Raw genomic sequence first — 22,027 nt, forward strand, 5'->3', positions numbered from 1 at the left:
GTGCATTTAGGGGGAATGAGTCTTGCACTGAAGATAACACCTTTACCTGTCCTTGGTAAATCTTATTAAACTAGTCAATAAGAGATGGCCTTGTTAAAACAGCTACATATAGTTACATGATCAGGATATTCTTATTTATATCCGTACTTAATGATCACAGTATAGAGCCGTATACAGCCCAGTCAGCAGCAGAGCGTCGCTGTCCTTTCTTTGCACACAGGCTGCTGACAGTGGGCCAAAAAATATGGCCAAATGTATTTACTTATACAGCCTGTCTAGAGAAAGTCCAGAAATGTTCAGAAGTTTGGTGCATTTGTGAAAGTGTCTTTTGACTGCATTAGTTTTGGGTAAATTGTTCTTTTAGAAACTGGCACGTACACTACCAGTCAAAAGTTTGGACACACCTTCTCATTCAATGGTTTTTATTTATTTTAATTATTTTCAACATTCTAGATTAATACTGAAGACATCAAAACTATGAAATCATCTGGTTTTACCATAATCTGGATTACAACAGTAGTCAAATAGGGCTATCCATTGTGTACTAACCCTACCTCTGAACAACACAACTGATGGTCTCAAACACATTAAGAAGGCAAGTCATTCTACAAATGAACTCTTGACAAGGCTCATGTTCATTAGAAACCATTCCAGGAGACCACTTCATGAAGCAGACTGAGAGAATACCAAGAGTGTGCAAAGCTGTCATGAAGGAAAAAGGGGTCTACTTTACAGAATCTAAAATCTAAAACATATTCTGCTTTGTTTAACACTTTTTGTTCATTCAATAATTCCATATATGTTCTTTCATAGTTTTGATGTCTTTGGTATTAATCTACAGTGTTTACAATCATTACAATAAATACAAACTGTTGAATGAGAAGGTGTTTCCAAACTTTTGACTGGTAGTGTAAATCTCAGTGCACAAACAACACTGCAGCACATATGTTGCATGTGATTGAAGATAATATATGAATAACTTTCTTGATTCAGTAGAAGCACTGTACAAGGTGATGAACAAAGACAAACTGATGTTTTGCTCTTTATATAACCACAGCGGAGATTGGTGACAATGACGACGCAGCGGACAGAGAGTTCCTGAAGGTGAACAAACTATTGCCTTACCAAGAAAGGGTGCAAGAGAGGATCATGGAGCTCCACCGCAGACACCTGTAAGTCCCACCTTGATTCATGTTTAACTTTACATTCTTGAGTCCCAGTACACGCATAAAAGCTTTTTTGAGAAACAGGAGTACACATGATCTATCACTTCTGACCTCATGTTAAGCCAGCTTACTTTGACTCGGACGCAGCTCAGGTGAGGACAGGGACTGTCATGGTTTGACCTCACTTCCAGGTAGAGTTGTAATGTAGGTTAGTGTGATTATTCCCTGATCTGAGCACCGTGTCAGTAACAAATAGTAACAGTGACGCGATAGCACAACAGAATGGTCCCACTGTGGAGCATAAGCCATTAAGTAGAGAGGACACTAGCTGTACTCAGGCTCACTTTGCCGGATGTATAGGTTTACTTTTACCTTCATGGAGTTAATATTTAATTTTCACTTGTAGATAGATTCAAGCAGATAGTTGGGAATGAAATAAAACACAAATTCAGCCATTTCCCCAACTGTTGTACAAACCACAGACTGAGTCTTGACTACAAATTGCAGCTCCCAGCCTGTTAGACCTTCTCAATTTCATATCCCACAAAGGCAATCACATGTATCACAATTCTGGGGATTTGTAAACAGTGGCTCGTTGTCTGTTCCCCTTTTCATGTGGTTTCAAACACAAATGTTTTGTGTTTTTTATGATGAGGTAACTGAGCTGAGACAACTTTCTGTTCCTGCTAAACAACCATAATGAGAGGGTTTATCCTGAGTCTCACAAAACCACTCGCTGCACTTTTCCCACCACCAGCTTCCTTGTTAGCACAGTGCTATCCTATAGCCAATAGGGACTCTTTTCAACCCAGAGTATTAGGCGGCTCTAAAGACCTTTGCTAATCTCTTCCCTTGGTTGCCAGTGTGCAGACACAAACGGCGAGTTCCCCGGCCTAATCCCCCGCTCTGGCCGGTCTATTAGCCATAAGGCCAGTGGGACAGGGGAGGGCCCTAAGGAGATTTCAGTGCTTAACGGATGAACAAAATTAGAATGTGGTGATGATTGGATGGATATGTCTTCCTAACATGCTGTTTGGTTGTAATCACATGGTTCTAGATAACGCCTCTCAAATCCTGGAAGTTATAAGGGATTTAAGGGCACATCACTCTGCAAACAAGGCATGACTTTCTGGGCTCTGCAAGTCAAGTCATGTTTAATCTTTAGATTTCAGTGGACAGCAGGATCCTCACTGCACTGTACTAAAACAAACAACCTTCATTTGGTTCATTATCACTGGATGTTTAAGGTGCACTAGTGTTTTTACACACTTAAGCTTTTGTATTTATTGTAGAATTAAAAAGGGCTCAAATATATGTTTAAGTGTTGTTGATGATTGAATCTATTAAAGATACTAGATATACACTTTATCAAAAAAGCTGCCAGGAGAATCACTGCATTTGTTTGATTCGGGGGTGTTGATCTAGTGTGTTTTTGTTCACCTCAGGGGCCAGACTCCAGCTGAATCAGATTTCCAAATCCTGGAGATTGCCCGCAAACTGGAGATGTATGGTGTCCGCTTCCATCCCGCAGCAGACAGGGAGGGCACCAAAATCAATCTGGCAGTTTCCCACATGGGCCTTCAGGTTTTTCAGGTGACTGCTTCCCATTTGCTATCTGTCTTTAAAGGATGGGGCCCCTAAGTCCCTAAAAATGTTGCTTAAGGCCATTTCTTTCTTTGCACATTCCTTTTTCTCCCAGGGCAACACAAAGATAAATACCTTCAACTGGTCCAAGATTCGCAAACTGAGCTTCAAGAGAAAACGGTTCCTCATCAAGCTCCACCCAGAGGTTCATGTAGGTATCTTTATCCAGAGTATGTCTCAGACTCTGTGAAGAGGACTGTTTTACAGAGACATTTCTTTCACTGTATTTGTTTTCAGGGCCCCCATCAGGACACTCTGGAGTTTATGATGGGCAGTCGAGACCAGTGCAAAATCTTTTGGAAGATCTGTGTGGAATACCACTCATTCTTTCGCTTGTTTGACCAACCCCTACCCAAATCCAAAACCATCCTCTTCACTCGAGGCTCCTCCTTCAGATACAGGTAACTAACACACACAAAGACGTGATCCTTTTTTATCAATAAATGAAAAAATGAAACCTGTGATTTCACACCCAGTGTTTCAAATCCAACCTCTCTTTCAGTGGAAGAACACAGAAACAACTTGTGGAGTATGTCAGGGAAAATGGAGCAAAGAGAACACCTTACCAGAGGTGTGTGTTTCAGTCTATAAAATATACAGTTTTTCAAAAAGATACATTTCTTGCCTGACTTTTTCTCCCTTAGTGTTACCTGACAGATCTTTGTTCACTGCATGCTTTGTAATAATTCAACAATTAAATTGTTTCTGTTTCAGGAGGAACAGTAAAATAGGGATGTCAGTTCGCTCCCTCGCCACAGACGTGCCAAAACAGGTCAGTAGTGCTCCACAGTTTGAGCATATGTGCGACAGATTCAAGTAACACTTTGCACATTTTGATCTGTATTGATTACACTGATATTAATTGTCGTCTTTAATAACTTTTTCACTTTTTTTTCCCTCCCTGCCTTTATCGTGTCCTTGTCTCGTTTGTGCCTCAGAGTTTGTCATTCAATGACAGTCTCAGGGCCCCAGGCTCTCCCTCCTCCGCTTCTGTCTCCTTCTACCCGACACACATCTCAAGCTTCCCCCAAAGAACAGAACTACATCATCAGCCCCAGCCTTTGCCGTCACTGAGCCAGTCTTCAGCATCTCCTCAGCAGACTCTGAACATGAACCTGCAGCACCAGCAGCAGCCCCAGCAGCAGCAGCTTCATTCCCCTCTGCAAGCCACCAGACCCCCCAGCCCTCCGAAGGAAGAACCCGTCAAGGCTGCTTCCCCGTCTCACTTCACTTTTCAAGGTGCCCCTAGCAATCAGGCAGCAGGACACTGCAGCCCCTTGTTTGTGTGTGTAGAGAGTGGCACTTCCCAATCGCTGCCCTCCAAAAATGGCAATGAGGATAAAGAGCATGGTGGGAGGAGGGGGACCGGGTGTTCATTGGGAGGGGGGCCAGGGAAGAGGAAGGGGGTTTTTACACCTGAGGCTTTTGAGGCAGAGCTTTTGCGTACAAAACAGAATCCCTTGTTCTCAATGTCCAGCTCACCGCTGCATGTCACTGAGGAGTTCATAGATGATGATCCCACTGAAATTTCCTTTTATGGTGGGGGGGCAGAGGCCTTCTCTTTTGGGCTCGATGACAAAGCAGATCAGTTTGATTACATCGAGGAATCCGACCTCGACAAAAACAGGATGTTTAGTGTAGGAATTGAGGACCTAAATGGGAATACGAATGCATTCCCTGACAGCATTGTGGGTCATTCTGAGACCAGCTCTTTGCTTAATAACCGCTCTGAGTGCAGCTCCCTGGACAACCTGGGACTCAGTTCTGCAGGCGAGTCCATGTCGGTGGGTTACGGAGGTGCTGACTCCTCCTCTCTCCGCCTGCCCGGCTCTGACGTCCAGTCAGAGGGGAGCTCAATGGTTAACTTCCCCGCATACTCTGTTCGGTCTGAGAGCAGCTCTGCTGTGCAGTTCACTGACCTGGTGGAGCAGCTCGAGCAGCTCAGCTACCCCCCCACAGCCACCGAGGGCTCAGGGAACGGTAGCTCAGATTCAGACTCCGATTGGGGCTCTGACAGCGTCCTCCCCCCTGAGCAGAACCTGTTTTATAGTAATCCACTGACAGGGAGCAGTGGCATAGAGGGTTTCCTGCTTCAGTGCCACAACCTGCAGGCTCTGGCACTTTCAGACCCCTCTGGATCCCCTCATATTAAAATGTAAACACCTATCACAAAGTTCCCACCAGCACTTGATTCTCCAGAGCTTTCTAAGTTATAGAAGAAAGTGACATTGTAATTCATAGTAATTATCGGCTGAACAGGCTAGTTGACCCTTTGATTACACATCTTAGTCCTAACAACACTTTCAACATCCACAGACCTTTCATTTGAACTCTTGATGAACTGACTGCTGAGCGCAGACATGTCGAGCTGATGTTATTACTGCTGGCTGTCTCTAAACTCAATATGATTGTCACTCGTGCTTTTTTAAAATCTTTACTGAGATGTAGAGGTTGACAGTTACTCTTCATCCATCAGTGATTTGACCTCCTGGTGTTACCCTGCCATGATCAGGTTGTGGTGCCTCTTTTAACAGCACTCTTGTCTCCTCATGAAGCTTTGCTTGTGTGGTTCTGGCCTTGATTGTCTTGAGGTTTTTAAAATGACAGAGCATCTGTCCTCTCTTCTAAGAGCATTGTTGATCATGTTTTCTGGGTAAATCCCTCTAACATTTCAAAAACACGGATCATTTTGTGCTCTTTCTTTACAAAGCTTTATATCTTTCTGTTTCATGTTTCACATCCTTTAATACAGTTATGGACACAATCATAAGAATATTGTAGCTGTTCGCTGATTACAAAGTTATTGAACTCAGAAGACCTTGTTGTCGTCCCTCTTTAGTTTCCCCTCATGGATTAACAGCTTCAAGAAATTAAACGGATTGATCTGTTTCATGTTTAGGGATGATTTGTTCCTATACTCTAATATTCTTATACAGTGTACTGAAACACATACTTCTGTTCAGTACCTCTGGTCCTAATCAGTTCCCGTAAATTCTCCCTCCCTAGATGGTACTTCTTGTGCAGTGTAGTTACCAGTAAATGGTAATGATTAATCTGTCTCTAATCTCGTGTTTATAATCTCAGGGTAAAAGTAAAACTGAAAGTGGTCCAGGTTTAGTGATTCTCCTGTTATTAAAGCAGGCATGCTGAAGAGCTCCCTCTCTGTTTGCTTCGTGTGCCTCACTGACATCTGCTGGCTGGATTCAGCATTTTTCTCTTACAGCCCGCAGCATGCAGGCAGTGTGATTCTTAATCATGACACCTGAAGGATGAAATATAAGTTTCACAGAAATAGACACAACTAACATTTTAGCTTAAGTTGAAGAATGTAAACAGTGTATTATTGAGCCGTTAGGTACACTATTAACACCACTCTTAATTAAATGAATGTATAAACCTAATTGTGTGCAAAACCTGCAGCACGTAGGCCTTGTATTATATGAACTACAGAAGTACTTCTCTAGATGTAGCACTTTTAGATCTTAGAAACGTTTATGTTTATACATTTCAGGACGCCCTTTTAGCTCAAACCATTTAGGCTTTTATTGAACCGTCGGTACATGACTAAAGGTTAAAGTTGCTCTGTCTCTTCTCCTGCACTTGGTGTGTAGCATGCTTTGGTGTTTTCTACCATCACTCTCTGGGGTCATTTGAAGTAAACAGGGGTCTTTTGCACATTAACTCAGAAACTCTCTCTTTTGTTAGCTGAACTTTAATGTATTTTTTTATAAATAAGAATAAGAACCATGTTTTGCTGTCACTTGGATAACAGCATGCACCAAGCTTGTTATGTCTTTGTCCACTCCCTACACCTCAGAGTCATGTTTGTGGTGTCAGCTCTTGTCTGTTCTTTCTGAACTTGTGCCTTAAAACACTAAAAGCTAACATAGTGTGATATAAAAACTAATGACTAAGATTTTGTTAACCCACTCGCACCGTCTAGTCGTGCTAAATTTGCCGTCTCAGCAGTGTGTGCATGGTGAACCCCAGGGACACAGGCAGGACTCACAGCTTCCATTGAACCACCTGGAGGCTTCACTTAGCTTTCTGTACATACTTCCTCTCCTCTTGCACCTCAGTGCCTTTATAGCACTTCATTTCACCCTTAAGGAACATGCTTTTAAGTTAATCTCAGGTGTACATCCCTGTTCACTCTTCATAGCAATCAGTGAGGTGTTGGTGAACGTCTCTGGAAGAGTGGGAATCTAAATTAGAAATAAAGAGGCTTTTTAACTCATTAGCTCTCATTGTCATTTTAACAGATGGAGAGCAGTGTTTTAATTTCCTTTTTGAAATCTAAAATCACATTTGTGAGCAGTTCTTTCAGTTTAGCGGTTGAGGCTGTGAATCATAGTTCATCTGATTGAAGGTTTGTCCTCATGGCTTTTTCATAATTCATAGCTGAATATTTTTTTTCTGCAATATTCATTTTTTCCACATCTCAACTAAAGAGTTAATTAATGACATGGCTGCATTTATAACCAGCTAAGCTAACTGCACTTAGGCATCCAGTAATCCTCACTTAATCCTGAACATGTATAATGACTTATAATTCTAAATAACCTGTACTTAATGTTTGTATGTATTACTCTCAAGAATAAAGTAATCTCTTTTGGGTACCATGAATGTCAGACTTAACATTCTTTTAGAGTTTAAAGATTCACCCGTCATGTAACTCCTTTTGGTGCTTTAACAGAAACCTTGGTGTGGCTGAGATAAAGAATTATGCACAGTCCAAAGGTTTACGTTGCCCTCTGTCTCTGGACCGGAACGTTTAGTGGTGTTACATAAATGGGAGAAGAAGAGGAGGATTTTCTAGGGTTAAACTCCCATATTACAGCGAGATATGTATGCTGTGTACTTCTGTAGTAATCTGTAACTAACTGAAACCCAGCAGGTTCAACACGTGACACATTTCTCTCTCACATAAAAGCTTTTATTGTAAAGCAACAAATCCTACTCCTCCAGTTAAATCAGGTTTTATTCTCTTATGAAGGAGGACCAGATAACTTAATTATATTCCTATGGGGTATAAATGTTAAAAAATAACAAGCCCATTTTTGCAACAAGTAACCCAGTCTTTTCCTTTTAAATTGAGGCATAAAACTTTCATGCTGTTGGGGGTTGGGTTCGAGCTCATACACAAGATTCCTCAACCTAATTCCAGCTGAGTGTGTGTGTGCTCCCTGTTTGCGCAGGCTTTGTGCCAAATCATTCCACAGAAAACCCTCTGCTTCATTTAGTGGAGCCAATCGTCTGCTCTCTCTGCTCTTGTGTCGTTCCCTGTGGGGCACACAGAGATAAACTATAAACAACCATTTTCCCTGCAGACAGGCCACATTCCTGATAACTCTTTGCGTGAGCAATTATTTCCGGGTCGAGCAGTGACTCTTTCTTTTTTTTCCTCCCTCTTGGCCTTCCCCCACTCCCTTTTTTTTCTCTCTCTCTATTAGAAGTGGAAGAACAGCTGTGGTGACCTTACCCAGTTAAGAGGAGAGAGGAGAGTGTTTCATGGGCTTGTTTTGTTGCAAAAGCTCACAGGGTGAACAAAAGCAGAAGAGCCAGTTCTCTGAAATGGAACCAGGCTCGTTCAAGTTGCCTATGAATCATTTGTTCTTCTTGTCGAGGGCTCTGAAAACAAAAGCAGAGGGGGAAATATGGGATCCATTACTTCACTGGGTCTGCTCTGTCGCCTCCTCTTTCTGTTGTGGCTGCTGTCACACTTGTTTTTGTTTAAATGTGAAGCTCTAAAGTTTTCTTGAATGGGGGAGGATGAAGCTTACTGTGAATGTTTGACTGTATGACACAAATGTAAGCAGAATGAAAAGACACCACTGTTCTTTAAGCTTTTCCCTTTCTCCACCCTTTTAAACTTCATTCAATTTGACACGTTTTTTATTTTCCCTCCCCCACAGACTCCGTCGACAGCCCTCAGCTCTCGCCGCTCAACTCCAAAGGTCCCCTCTGCCTGTCGCCCTCCTTCCAGATGTCGACCCTCAGCCTGCCGGGTCATGCCCCGTCACCCCTGCAAAGCCCCATCCTGAGTGAGGTGGGCAGCAATGCCAGGCTAGAGGAGGAGGAGGAGGGCAGGAGGAAGGTACACTGCTCACATGCCACCCTTCCAGCCAGGCGCCTCACAACCCAATTTAAAGCTAGAAATCACACAAAACTTCTATCTGTCCTCATTATTTATGATGGGATGAGTTTCAAACTTCAGACAGTTTAATGCTTCAAAGGGGAGCAAACGTTTCCTCTACTTCACTGTTTTCAGCTTGTTGTTTTTAATCACTTAATGTTGAAACTTACATCCCTCTCCTCCTGCAGAGATATCCCACCGATAAGGCCTACTTCATTGCCAAAGAGATTCTGACCACAGAGCGCACATACCTGAAAGACCTCGAGGTCATCACAGTGGTGAGTTGTCTTCTGTTTTTACATTCATATTTGCTTTCAACAAGGCAACGTACAAATCATGTCATAGTTGTGTAATAAATGTAGAAGCCAGCAATGAAGATACGTTCATTAGAAACAATTTTAACAAGAAATAGAAAAAAAGGATACAAACATACAGGTAGTGTTTTTTTTTAAAGGAACAAGCCGCTGCATAGGAGTTTAAATGGAAAATAAATATAAATGTACAAACCAAAAATCTTAACTTTGTGTGTTTCTATGGATGTTGGCTACAAAAACAAATTGCACATACAATGAATGATTGTTATAAAAGAGTAATGCACCAAACCGCAAACTATTTTAAGATACATTGAATTATGTCAATCCAATCATCACTTGAGGTTACATCTGACTTTAAGGAACTACAAGAGCAATTCAGAAACTTTTCTAACAGTTATTTGATTTGATTAAGAAATACACAATAAGGCCCAGGTATAAAATACCAGAATAACCCTTTAAAAAAAGTAAATGCAGAACAATCTTTCTCGTGCCTGGATTAAGAAAGGTACATCAGGATGTTTTTTCACAACTGGCTCGTCAATTTCACCCATCATTATGAACAGATAGGAGTTAATTTATTTGAAGAACAAATGCATCAATTCCTGTTTTTTCTTCCAGTGGTTCCGCAGCGCTGTGATCAAAGAAAACGCCATGCCTGAAGGCCTGATGACCCTCCTCTTCTCCAACATCGACCCCATCTATGAGTTCCACCGAGGCTTCCTGAAGGAGTTGGACCAGAGGCTGGCTCTCTGGTGGGGGATCATTCAGTGTGTCTCTCTGTGATGAAGATGTAGAAGCTTCTGATGAGATGATGATAAAGACTCGATCTGTTTCCACAGGGAGGGACGCTCCAACGCTCATGTCAAAGGGGACTACCAGAGGATCGGAGACGTGATGCTGAGGAACATGTGTGCTCTTAAGGTGAGCCTGGTGTGCCCTCACTCTTAATTAGAAACTAAAAGTCTGTTCTCTTCTTGATGTTTTACATGTTTCATATCACCTTCAGGAATTCACCAGCTACCTCCAGAAACACGACGAGGTGTTAACAGAGCTGGAGAAAGCCTCCAAGAGGCTGAAGAAGCTGGAGACGGTCTACAAAGAGTTTGAGCTGCAGAAAGTCTGCTACCTGCCCCTCAACACATTCCTGCTCAAGCCCATCCAGCGCCTCATGCACTACAAGCTCATCCTGGAGAGACTGTGCAAGCATTACTCTCCCTCCCACCGGGATCACGATGACTGCAAGGGTAAGTTCTCCATAGTTCATCATCTCTTATTGCTGATGTCAATTAAGTGAAACCATCACACAGGATTCTTTTGATTCATTGTAAAAGTCCAGTTCATCTAAAACAAAAACATGCAGAGCTAAATTAGTCGGCCTTATGATAAGAGTCAATGTATGTTTACATCAGTGCATTTATTTGTCCACCTGTTAGCTTTAGTTCTATTTCAACTTTCATACAAACATGCAGCTTAACTGTGTCACATTGCAAAATAGAAACCACAATTTTTTGAGGTACCATAAAAATTAAAGGGTTGGACTATTAAATAACAATTAATGCAACATGGAGTACTTCCAAAAAATCACACCTGGTGTAATCATGAAGCAAAAGATTGCTAAAGTTGTATCTAATGCTAAACATAGACAGTTTCATGATTTTAAAAAGACCTGGAGTTTATTATTTGGCGATGGTGTTGAATACATACACCAGTTCAAGTCAAGTCAAGTCAAACTTATTTCTGAAGCACATTTAAAAAGACAGCAGAAGCTGACCAAAGAGCTGTACAATATATCAATAAAAATTAAATCAATAAATAAAATAAAATACAAAGCACAATGTGAGACCAAACCAAGCAGTTACTTGAAAAGGAGACAAACAAAAAACAAGGATAGCACATCATTGGGAATTTAAATCTAATCATTTCAAGAGGACTCAAATGCTTAAATATTAAAGTGTGTTTTGAGGCGAATCTCAAAAGAGTCAACAGAGGGGGCGGCCCTGATTGAGGAGGGGAGGCTCTTCCAAAGGTGCGGGGCCTTTAAACAAAAAGTAGGGTCGCCCTTCAGTTTATATTGTGACCAGTGAACTTCCAGGAGACCCATGTAAGAAGAACTCAGAGGCCTGGAGGTTTTGTAAGGGCTCAAAAGGTCAGTTACATAGGGTGTGGCCAGACCATTCAGAGCTTTAAAAACAAGAAGCAAAACATTAAAATCAATTCTAAAGGGAATTGGAAGCTAGCGGAGGGCCGGACAAGGCCGACTGACTGATCCCAGAATACAGAGAGTTACAATAATCAAGGCGGGATGAAACGAAAGCATGGATGAATATTTCAAGGTTCTACCAAGACATAAAGACATACCTGTACAAGTGTTTTTACACTGTGTGTCTCAAACTCTACAGAATTAGAACATTATAGAAGGAGGGACACTTTTAAATATTTTGAAGGCACAGGAGTTCCTTTCTTTACCTCATCACTGGGGCTGTAGGTCCAGCTAATGCAGTGCTTGCATTGTCACTCCTGTAGTAATGTGAGTGATACTTGGAAAGATGGCTCAGGATTTTGCCTTTGTAATGTTTTTTCTTTCAAATATCTAACTTCTTGAAGACCCTGTGAGGAGTTTGGATGCCTTGATGTGCTCTATAAAAGCAAAAAGGACCAATCTTTATTATTCCTATCTAGCCATTTTTAAAGCTTGTAACTGCTGCCATAGGGTAGGTGTCAGACAAGTAATTGAAAGACATCATTGGACATATCTTTTTCTCTTCACAGAGGCTCTGAAGGAAGTTGCTGAGATCGCCACTCAGCTCCAGAGCAGTCTGATCCGGTTGGAGAATTTCCAGAAGCTGACGGAGCTGCAGAGAGACCTGATTGGTATCGAGAACCTGACGGGCCCGGGCAGGGTGAGTGCAGTGACACTGAGCGGAGGGTAGAGGGAGTGTAACACGGAACATGTGACAACCTTTGTTTGTTTGTTTGTTTTTAGGAGTTCATAAGAGAGGGATGTCTGTACAAGCTCACCAAGAAAGGACTGCAGCAACGGATGTTTTTCTTGGTTAGTACGAAACTCAAACTACTGGAAATATTCATTTAGCTTATCCATGTATGTATACACCAATCTCCAATAACTCTCTTTTCTTTTGTTCAGTTCTCAGACATGCTCCTCTACACAAGCAAAGGTGTCACCGCAACCAATCAGTTCAAAGTGCACGGCCAGCTGCCCCTTCACGGCATGATTGTGAGTATATCAGCTCCAGTCACCCACCTTTACTTTCTGCCTCCAGCTCCTCGAACACTCTTTGTTCACTAGCAAAAACTCATAATGGTGACATGTGTAGACTAGAATTGTCAGTATGATCTGATCGGTGTGTTGAGAAAGGAGAGCCTGGGTCTCCTAACTTTGCATGTCTCTGTTTCACTCCCGGCTGCAGCTCATAGTGCTCGACGCTCCGGTAAGTCTGCTGAGCTCTGACAGCTCGGATGAGCTCAAACCACCCTTCCCTCCTTCTCCCATGCTCGTGTAGACAAATTACTTCAATAGAAATGATACGTCTAGGAGACAGAATCCTTTTAGTCCTTGCAGAAACTTGTGGTAGTGCATCAAGCTAATCATTTTCAGTCAAAACTAGATAACACCTATAAAACATAAAGCACCTGTTGAAGCCCCTTCAGTAAGCACTCTAAAAGCTGTGGTCAGTAGGAGACACTGCTGGTCACAGAAGTCTAAAATCTTGTAGCAGTCAATGAGAGGAGGATCCTTGAACTTTTTCTTTCTAAGTTCGTGTTTAAAATGTTCTTCAGTGCAGCAGATGTGGATTTTATAAATTGAACAGCACCTCTGCAGATCCCACAGTTACTCATGTAGGTGTATGAGTGGTGTCAGGATACACACATGGGCTGTGATCATTTGCAAACAAAAGCACAGAACAGTTTGTTTGAAAGATCTGATTTGAATAACAAATGTGCTGCAGTCTGAACAGAACCGTAGACTCTCAGGTAGAGGCTCATTAGCAGGTCAGTCAGTCTGTCTGAATTTGTTTCCTCCTACATTCCTGAACTCCAAACAGATATCATAATAAAATATGTCCAGGTCTATGCGCCTCTAACTTTTGTCTGCTTTTCTCTGGATTTCTTTTTTTCATTTAGGTTGAGGAAAGTGAAAATGAGTGGTCAGTCCCTCACTGCTTCACCATCTACTCTGCTCAGAGGACCATTGTTGTGGCTGCCAGGTGAGACGGGAGGACAAAGTTTTGAAGTTTTAAATAAAAACATACATATATGATAATTTCAGAATCCTTTAAATCGTGTTTGAGTCCAATCTGCGATCCTTTTCCCCCTTTCCCCCTCTCTCCCTGTTTCCTGCTCTATCCACTATCCTCTCTCAGTTGCACAAAAATGAACTTAAAAAAACTAAAACTTTATGGCATGCAGCATCCGTCATGTGTTTCACTGGACTGTTGTCCTGTTTTCTGTCTTCCTGTTTGTGATTCAGCTCTAAGGTGGAGATGGGGAAGTGGATCGATGATCTGAACTTAGCCATTGAAATGTCCAAGAAGTCACAAGAGAAATCCAGCATCTTCCTGGACTCTGGGCTGGGAGATCACTCCAACAGTAAGAGCTTCTGTTAATCTCAGAGTCAAAGTGAAGTTGTAAAGTAACAGCAGAGGTATTGAGAGGAAAAGCGTGCTTCATGTGGCTCTCTGTGTTTCCCTCAGCTGAATGCACAAGTGATTTTTAATGAGTCTCTTCCTTCCTCGGGAAATATCACCTGGTTGAATGTGAAGTTAATCCCTTCCTCCAAACAACTTCCTGTTCCACTCCCTCCCCCACCTCCTCTTCCTCCTCCTCCTCCTCTTCCTCCTTTAGGATCATCTGATGAGGTGTCTCTGGAGCAGGAGTCGGAGGATGACATGAACTCCTCCCGCACTTCACTGGACAAGCAGACACACCACCGCGCCAACACCACCATGCATGTGTGCTGGCACCGCAACACCAGCGTGTCTATGTCTGATCACAGCCAGGCTGTGGAGGTACTCCTCCCCTGCCCACCAAAACACACACTTTTACACTCCTATCTAGAAACATGCACACACTCTGAAGAAGAAAGCAAGAAATGCATACATTCAAACTCATCTCACTCACATGCATTCAACATTAATCACAGAATCTGCATCCTTGGATTTGAGAAGAACGGCTGTTGTTCCTCCTGGATCTCTGTGTTTCTCTCTCTTATTGCACCTCATCGTGTTTCCTTTAGTGTTCCTCTTTTCTCTCCCATTGACCCTTAACCCTTTGTGTTTCTCCTGTCTTTTACTTGACTTCTGGATTGTCTTTTTTTCGTGATATTAAAGTAACTGATAGCTAACTTATAGAGTGTATGCAACAAAAGTCGGGTCTTATCTTCTCTGACACTAACATTCTTCCTCCACAGACCTGGAGAACATCCTAACCACTCTTTTTCCCTCTTTGAAAGCTAACATGCTAACACCTTCTTTGCACCCTTTCTTCCTTCTGTTTGTCTCTTCACCCTTTCAGTCTTCAGCTCTCCAGCTGTCTCACCAGAACTTCCTCCTCGTTACCTCCTCGGTCAGGGCCAAAGACCAAACACCATCACACATGTTTGCTGGTACCGAAACCAGAACCTGTCTCTCACTGATTACCTGCGCATGAACCAGGTACTAGAGCCACCACAGGCCGAGGTCAATGACCTAGAAGAGGTCCAGTTTCTCCCTGAAGGGGTTAAAAGAGCTGATTTTGTATTCAATCCAATGTTAGAAAATGAAAAACAAACAGTGAAGGTTTATTTATTGATGCTTCATATTAAATCTGCAACGTCTCAGGAGATCCAAATCATAACATCCGTTCTTATCGACACATGCCCGACAAAACAAATACAGTAAAATAAAAAGACAGTGACATGAAATAACATTTATAAAATAGAGAAAAGAAAAATATTCAAAGAAAAAACACTGAAGGAGGCCTTTTCTGGGAGTATAGACTGGTAGAAATAAAACCTTGGGCTGTGACACAAAGATATGGAACAATTAAAAGAAGTACCACAAGTCAGTTTGAGTATCATTGAACTAAATATTAGGGGTGCAACAATACGTGTATCTGTATCGAACCGTTCGATACAGTGGTCCTGGTTCGGTAGGCCCTATGAACCGAACGATAAGCAATTTTATATTAATTTGATCAACTTCTGACGAGGCGCTCTGAGCTGAAGGTTCAGCGGATCTGCTCTGACTCCTCCAGGCTGCATTGTCGAGTGCAGGTCCAGGGAACTGTGCGCTCCTCCCACATTCATTCAGTCCAAGCTGGTCACGTTTGTTTTAACTGTGCTTCATCTGGAAATATATATTTCACCATACGACAGTCTGCTGGGTTCATATGTTCACGTATGTGTGTGTGAGCGCGCGCCCGCACGATAGGGAAGCACGAGTGTCCTCTTTGGTTGCAGAGCAGAGTTGTTCCGTGGTCCTGTAGTGATGCTAGACTGGGTGATGTGTTTTTAAAGTGCATTTATGCATCACTTGTTGTCTTACACTGCATGCTGTGTAAGACTTCAGCCTAATACCGGACAGGGTTTTCCCTGCCGTTATATCGGGGGCGCAACCGCCGGGTCCCGCCCCCCCCTTGGAAGTCAAAGCAGAAGTGATTTAAGGTCCCCCTCTCTCATAGATCAGATCTATACCTTGTTCTTATATCTAACAGACTAAATATCCTTATCATATTTATCTTATTTACATGATGGGATGACATTTCTGTCTCTACATGGTCGCGCGTTCACAATTCTCCTCTGCTCTCTGTATCGCGTATGGCAGATGCGCACTCAGACAGACAGACAGACAGACAGACAGACAGACAGACAGACAGACAGACAGACAGACAGACAGACAGACAGACAGACAGACAGACAGACAGACAGACACACACACACACACACACACACACTCACACTCACACTCACACACGCAATCCCCCGATGCACAGCAGAACATGTGTCAGGTATAGCTGCCCGTGATACATTTAATTTAATTTAAAAAACTGTGCTTTTGAGCTGAAACAAATGTTGGTAATTTCAATAAACTACAAGTAAAAAAAGTCATGGGAATTTCTCTTTTACTGTATCGAAAGCGTATCGAACCGTGACACAAACGGATCGAACCGAACCGTGAGTTTTGTGTATCGTTGCACCCATACTAAATATGTGATAAAAAAAAATCCCTTACAATGAAAACATTTTTTAAAGAAGTCCCAAGAATTCTCAAAACGTGATAAATAAAGTTACTAAAAAATGTACAATAAAGTCCTAAGAACACAGTTACAAAAGTAGGATTGGCGACTCTACCAAAAGTTTCCATTAAACTGTCACACTCTGAACTGGAGTGACTTTGAAACTGATATTTGCTGTTCACGGGTGTAATGACAGAAGCATTAAGTATATTTGTCTTTTACTACATCAAACAGTTGTAAATGTTTTTATTCTCAATGTATAAATGTTGATCTCTGGGCTTCCTTCCAAAATATCAGGATTTATCTTCTTGCTAGAAGAACAGTGTACACCATAAGTATTTATTAGCAGTTTAATATTAGTAATAAAGTAATATTAAATAGAGGACATGTAGTCCTCTATCTATCATGTAGTAAAACACTTATTATGAGAGTCTGGAAACCGCAGACCTCAATTTGGGTCCTGTTCAGGCAGTTTCTTAGTTTTTTCTGTCTCTGTCTAACTCAGCTACAAGTTGTCCAAATAAAACAAAGTATTGTTTTTATTTAAATGCCAATTATTCAGTTTTACCTTGTAGTATTCTGCTAACTGTGATTCATGGAAACCACACAGTCTGCTTCTAATTTTCCACTTCTGACTTTAGAGCATGCATCAGCTCTTCAACAACCCTAATCCACACACATCAGTGCAATATGTACCACAACCATGCACTCATACACAGCCACAAATCATTGTTTTATTATTTCATTCATAATGATACATCAGTCAGTTATTTCATTCTCTGTCTGACTTTAAAATGTCGATCTCTCCCCCTCTGTGAAGAACCAGCTCTCAGGTTACCTCCTGAGAAAGTTCAAGAACAGTAACGGCTGGCAGAAGCTCTGGGTCGTTTTCACCAACTTCTGCTTGTTCTTCTACAAAACGCATCAGGTCAGCACACGCATCCTGAAGTTTATTATTTCTCCCATGAAAACACAAATTAAAAACATGTAACTGAGGCAAGTGGACTTTTATAAATGAAGAGCTTCTATCTCTCGCTGCAGGACGACTTCCCGCTGGCGAGCCTCCCCCTGCTCGGCTACACAGTCAGCACCCCTGAAGAGTCGGACAGCATCCACAAGGAGTACGTCTTCAAACTGCAGTTCAAGTCCCATGTTTACTTTTTCAGGGCTGAAAGCGAGTACACCTTTGAAAGGTAAGTGATGTTTCTAATCCTCACAACACTCATTTCACAGATCAGCTTTGAAACAGTCATTCTGGTATTATGAGACTCTGGCCCCTTTTCCTTCATGACAGCTTTGCACACTCTTGGTATTCTCTTAGTCTGCTTCATGAAGTGGTCTCCTGGAATGGTTTCTTATGAACATGAGCCTTGTCAAGAGTTCATTGTAGAATGACTTGCCTTCTTAATGTGTTTGAGCCTTACCCTTTCTTGGTAAGTTTGTTCACCTTCAGGAACTCCCTGTCTGCTGTGTCGTCATTGTCACCAATCTCCACTGTGGTTATATAAAGAGCAAAACATCAGCTTGTCTTTGTTCATCACCATGTACAGTGCTTCTACTGAATCAAGAAAGTTATTCATATATTATCTTCAATCACATGCAACACATGTGCTGCAGTGCTGTTTGTGCACTGAGATTTACACTACCAGTCAAAAGTTTGGAAACACCTTCTCATTCAAGGGTTTGTATTTATTGTAATGATTTTAAACACTGTAGATTAATACTAAAGACATCAAAACTATGAAAGAACATATATGGAATTATTGAATGAATTAAAAAGTGTTAAACAAAGCAGAATATGTTTTATATTTTAGATTCTGTAAAGTAGCCCCCTTTTTCCTTCATGACAGCTTTGCACACTCTTGGTATTCTCTCAGTCTGCTTCATGAAGTGGTCTCCTGGAATGGTTTCTTATGAACATGAGCCTTGTCAAGAGTTCATTGTAGAATGACTTGCTTTCTTAATGTGTTTGAGCCTTACCCTTTCTTGGTAAGTTTGTTCACCTTCAGGAACTCCCTGTCTGCTGCATCGTCATTGTGGTTATATAAAGAGCAAAACATCAGTTTGTCTTTGTTCATCACCATGTACAGTGCTTCTACTGAATCAAGAAAGTTATTCATTTATTATCTTCAATCACATGCAACATATGTGCTGCAGTGCTGTTTGTGCACTGAGATTTACACTACCAGTCAAAAGTTTGGAAACACCTTCTCATTCAAGGGTTTGTATTTATTGTAATGATTGTAAACACTGTAGATTAATACTGAAGACATCAAAACTATGAAAGAACATATATGGAATTATTGAATGAACAAAAAAGTGTTAAACAAAGCAGAATCTGTTTTATATTTTACATTCTGTAAAGTAGCCCTCTTTTTCCTTCATGACAGCTTTGCACACTCTTGGTATTCTCTCAGTCTGCTTCATGAAGTGGTCTCCTAGAATGGTTTCTAATTAACATGAGCCTTGTCAAGAGTTCATTTGTAGAATGACTTGCCTTCTTAATGTGTTTGAGACCATCAGTTGTGTTGTTCAGAGGTAGGGTTAGTACACAATTGATAGACCTATTTGACTACTGTTGTAATCCAGATTATGGCAAAACCAGATTATATCATAGATTTAATGTCTTCAGTATTAATCTACAATGTTGAAAATAATTCAAATAAATAAAAACAATTGAATGAGAAGGTGTGTCAGAACTTTTGACTGGTAGTGTATATATAAGACATAAGAAGTCAAAGAAACTTAGACCAGCAATTCCCTTGTTCAGTGAGGTAAAACTACATTTGTAAACAGAGTGTGTTGACTTTGAAGAGATAAATAACTATTAAAAATACTTAATAATCGATCTCACTATCTGATCAAAGAATGACTCTACTAATCATGTTGTCAGAAACTTTGATAAACAATTTGAACCTGTCAACAAAAAAAAACAAGCTCTTGAGTAAGTGTAAATTGATCAGGCTCCCAAATATTACCCTCAAGGCCTGAAGGACACTGTCACTGTTCCCAAAACGCATGCAAAGATAAATGCACTCTGAGCCATTCTAAATTCATTAAGGGTAAAATTGGCCTCCATCTTTGTGGATTCGGCTCATTGGCAAACACAGGTTCAAACAGCCACACACAGTGAGAGTGAATATTTACCGACTGCGTCACAGATCGCACTATTTGTAAAGGATGTCACGCCTGAACAGTTCATGACTACAACTGAACCTTTAGATGTTATCAAAATGAAAATATCTGTACAAAAAGTCTCTTAAAATCTCTTTGATGTCACCCCGGGTAATAACAAAGGTGATGTCAGTCAGGTGGAGGCTGTCATGGGAAGGCACGCTTTTCCACACGTGTGCAGATGATCCTGAGCAGGATGTGTGTTTTGTCGTTCTTGCTGACTCAATGCAGCGAAGAAGCTTTATTATAAATCATGAAATGTTTGAGTCTGCTCCACAGTACACCGGTAAGAAGAGTCCCCTCCACTCCCACTCAGCTGATCATCTGTGTATGGACAGATTTAAGCTCCGTCAAACTGCACTGTGGAACTTTGTTTGCATGTTTGCTTGATACACTTTGTGAATCCGACCTCAGGCAGATGGGGGACAAAATAAATGAAGCACCATTCTTGGTGCTCTTAGCAACAGCAATCCATTCTTAGTGAATTCACCCTAAAGTCTTTACAGCCCATTTCAGAGCTAGACTGGAGCAGTTCCAAAACTCTTTGTACCCATTAGTCATTGAGGAGTCATGTTAATGTCGGGCCAAGGTTTAAAAATACCAGTATTACTTTTTAAAGTCATGTAGGATTGCTTTCAAAGCCGCCTCCTGTCTTTGTCTTCACAGATGGATGGAGGTGATCAAGAGTGCAGCCAGCACGGCGGGCCGAATGAGCCTGCTCATACCTAAAGGAGGTCCCATGGAGATAAACGGAAACTGAATCAAGCACCCTGCTCCTGGTGGCTGGGCCTCCGGGACGACAGAGCTGCTTCAGTCTCATTCTCAGTGTCATTTTGAAATGATGATTGGTACCATGACTGACTGGAGACTGATGCTGCCAGTTTAAGTGTTAACAGTGCTCAGTTTAAGGATTTAACCGTAATGGTTGTCGGTAAATGCTGTATATGATAACACATGTTCCTGTGTGCAGGATGTAATGAAAGGGAGACGTGTATATTTTGATCAGTTTTGCATGTGTAGCGCTCATTATATATAGACCGGTGGGAAATACTGTCAAATGGGACCAACTCAAGCACAAGATTTAAAATTCAGGCGTTTGAAGGACTTTAATCTTCAGCTGATGATGACTGAAGCTTTGTTGGGTGCAGCACTGTGCTTTGACTGATGATTTACAGCATGTTGAAAATGAAGGTAAAGGATAGAGTGTACTTTGAGAGCGAGTTAGAGATGAATGTGAGATGGAGGCGGGCAGAAGGATCATGGAAAGTTGAAACATGTTTACGAGTAAATTTTAGAGCAGCATGGCGAGTTTTGAGCAATTCATGAAGTGAGTGTTTTTGACGTTCAAAGGATGTTTCAAATGTACAAAAGGGAGCTGTGCTGCTTGGATCTCCCAGATTACGGCCAGTTTGGTGCTACATTTCTGTCTTTAATATCACATGTAACCAAATGTATCCTGTTTTTATTTTTGCATAGGGATACCAGCTTGAAGACATACTGTGTAGTGTTTGCTATGTGTACAAAGTTTATTTTTTTCCCCTCTAAAGACAAAGCAGGAGTTCTTTTGATGTTTTGGTTCTTGATGTGTGTCGAGCTGTTTGAGATAAATGGGAGCTGACTGATTTGAGACACCAGTGACGCTTGTTGTCAGTTATTTAGTGCGCTACGTGCATCCATGGCATTATCTGGTATATGTTTGTAATAAGACTGGAATCTTTACCCTCAGTGTGTGAGTGTTTCTGTGCGTGTGTGTGTGTGTGTGTGTGTGTGGAGAAGCCCCTGGAGCTGTAACATCGAAGTGATGATGGAGGTCGTCTCCAAACCACCTGATTGTGTGTGTTTTGTAAGAGAGTGACTGTTGCACGGTTAACCTACAGTAAGTTACTCCTATTTATTGTCCAGCATGTCGTCATGCTCCTGAATGCCCTCATGTAGTCCTTGTGTTATTCCACCAAAACCCTAACAAATAAAAGTTTCTCTCAATCACAGTTTGTCGCTTTGTGTTTATGACACCTGCTGTGTTGGAGCCAAAAGGTTGCTTTAAAAATGTATTATTGGATATTTTGATAGAAAGTTAAATATGAATGGAACTGAAGTTGAAAGTGAAGTGTAGCTGCCAGGAAAATGAATTATTATTAAAGTCTTAACAGTGTCCTGGCCAGTGCAAAGAAGTAGAAGAACTAAAGGGTAAAGAGGTAGAGGTATGTTTTGAACATTTTTCAAACTCTTTGTATTCTTAAAACGGAGCAATGCAACAGTTAAATACTTGTAACACCACCTCAGCTGATGAAAGGTAAATGTCATGTTTCCTGAGGTCCAGTCAGAAGCTGATTCACTAACAAATAAACACATAAGAGGAC

The 22,027-nt window shown here is 41.5% G+C and overlaps 1 protein-coding gene across 3 annotated transcripts in view; it reads left to right on the forward strand.

Moving 5' to 3' along the window:
- farp2 (FERM, RhoGEF and pleckstrin domain protein 2) overlaps positions 1-21,655 on the forward strand; it is a 45,098-nt gene extending 23,443 nt beyond the window's left edge. Inside the window, exons 7-28 of one of the 3 annotated variants that reach the window (XR_004634116.1) lie at positions 1,058-1,172; positions 2,612-2,759; positions 2,866-2,961; positions 3,048-3,211; positions 3,313-3,381; positions 3,525-3,582; positions 3,749-4,049; positions 8,726-8,907; positions 9,135-9,224; positions 9,879-10,012; positions 10,100-10,181; positions 10,267-10,504; positions 12,030-12,160; positions 12,244-12,312; positions 12,406-12,495; positions 13,404-13,486; positions 13,750-13,868; positions 14,124-14,287; positions 14,793-14,932; positions 17,314-17,421; positions 17,535-17,686; positions 20,334-21,386. Coding sequence is in view for 2 of the 3 variants with exons in the window: in XM_034703384.1 (XP_034559275.1) it covers positions 1,058-1,172; positions 2,612-2,759; positions 2,866-2,961; positions 3,048-3,211; positions 3,313-3,381; positions 3,525-3,582; positions 3,749-4,049; positions 8,726-8,907; positions 9,135-9,224; positions 9,879-10,012; positions 10,100-10,181; positions 10,267-10,504; positions 12,030-12,160; positions 12,244-12,312; positions 12,406-12,495; positions 13,404-13,486; positions 13,750-13,868; positions 14,124-14,287; positions 17,314-17,421; positions 17,535-17,686; positions 20,334-20,427 (2,687 nt within the window). In the remaining variant the exon portion in view is untranslated. Of the gene's footprint in view, positions 1-1,057; positions 1,173-2,611; positions 2,760-2,865; positions 2,962-3,047; positions 3,212-3,312; positions 3,382-3,524; positions 3,583-3,748; positions 4,050-8,725; positions 8,908-9,134; positions 9,225-9,878; positions 10,013-10,099; positions 10,182-10,266; positions 10,505-12,029; positions 12,161-12,243; positions 12,313-12,405; positions 12,496-13,403; positions 13,487-13,749; positions 13,869-14,123; positions 14,288-14,792; positions 14,933-17,313; positions 17,422-17,534; positions 17,687-20,333 lie in introns of all 3 variants that reach the window. The other 2 variants (XM_034703384.1, XM_034703392.1) reach the window with 2 other exon arrangements.
- Positions 21,656-22,027: the final 372 nt, after the last annotated feature.

Source organism: Notolabrus celidotus, chromosome 2 (genome assembly GCF_009762535.1).
Source record: "Notolabrus celidotus isolate fNotCel1 chromosome 2, fNotCel1.pri, whole genome shotgun sequence".
In the NCBI taxonomy this organism is placed as follows: domain Eukaryota; kingdom Metazoa; phylum Chordata; class Actinopteri; order Labriformes; family Labridae; genus Notolabrus; species Notolabrus celidotus.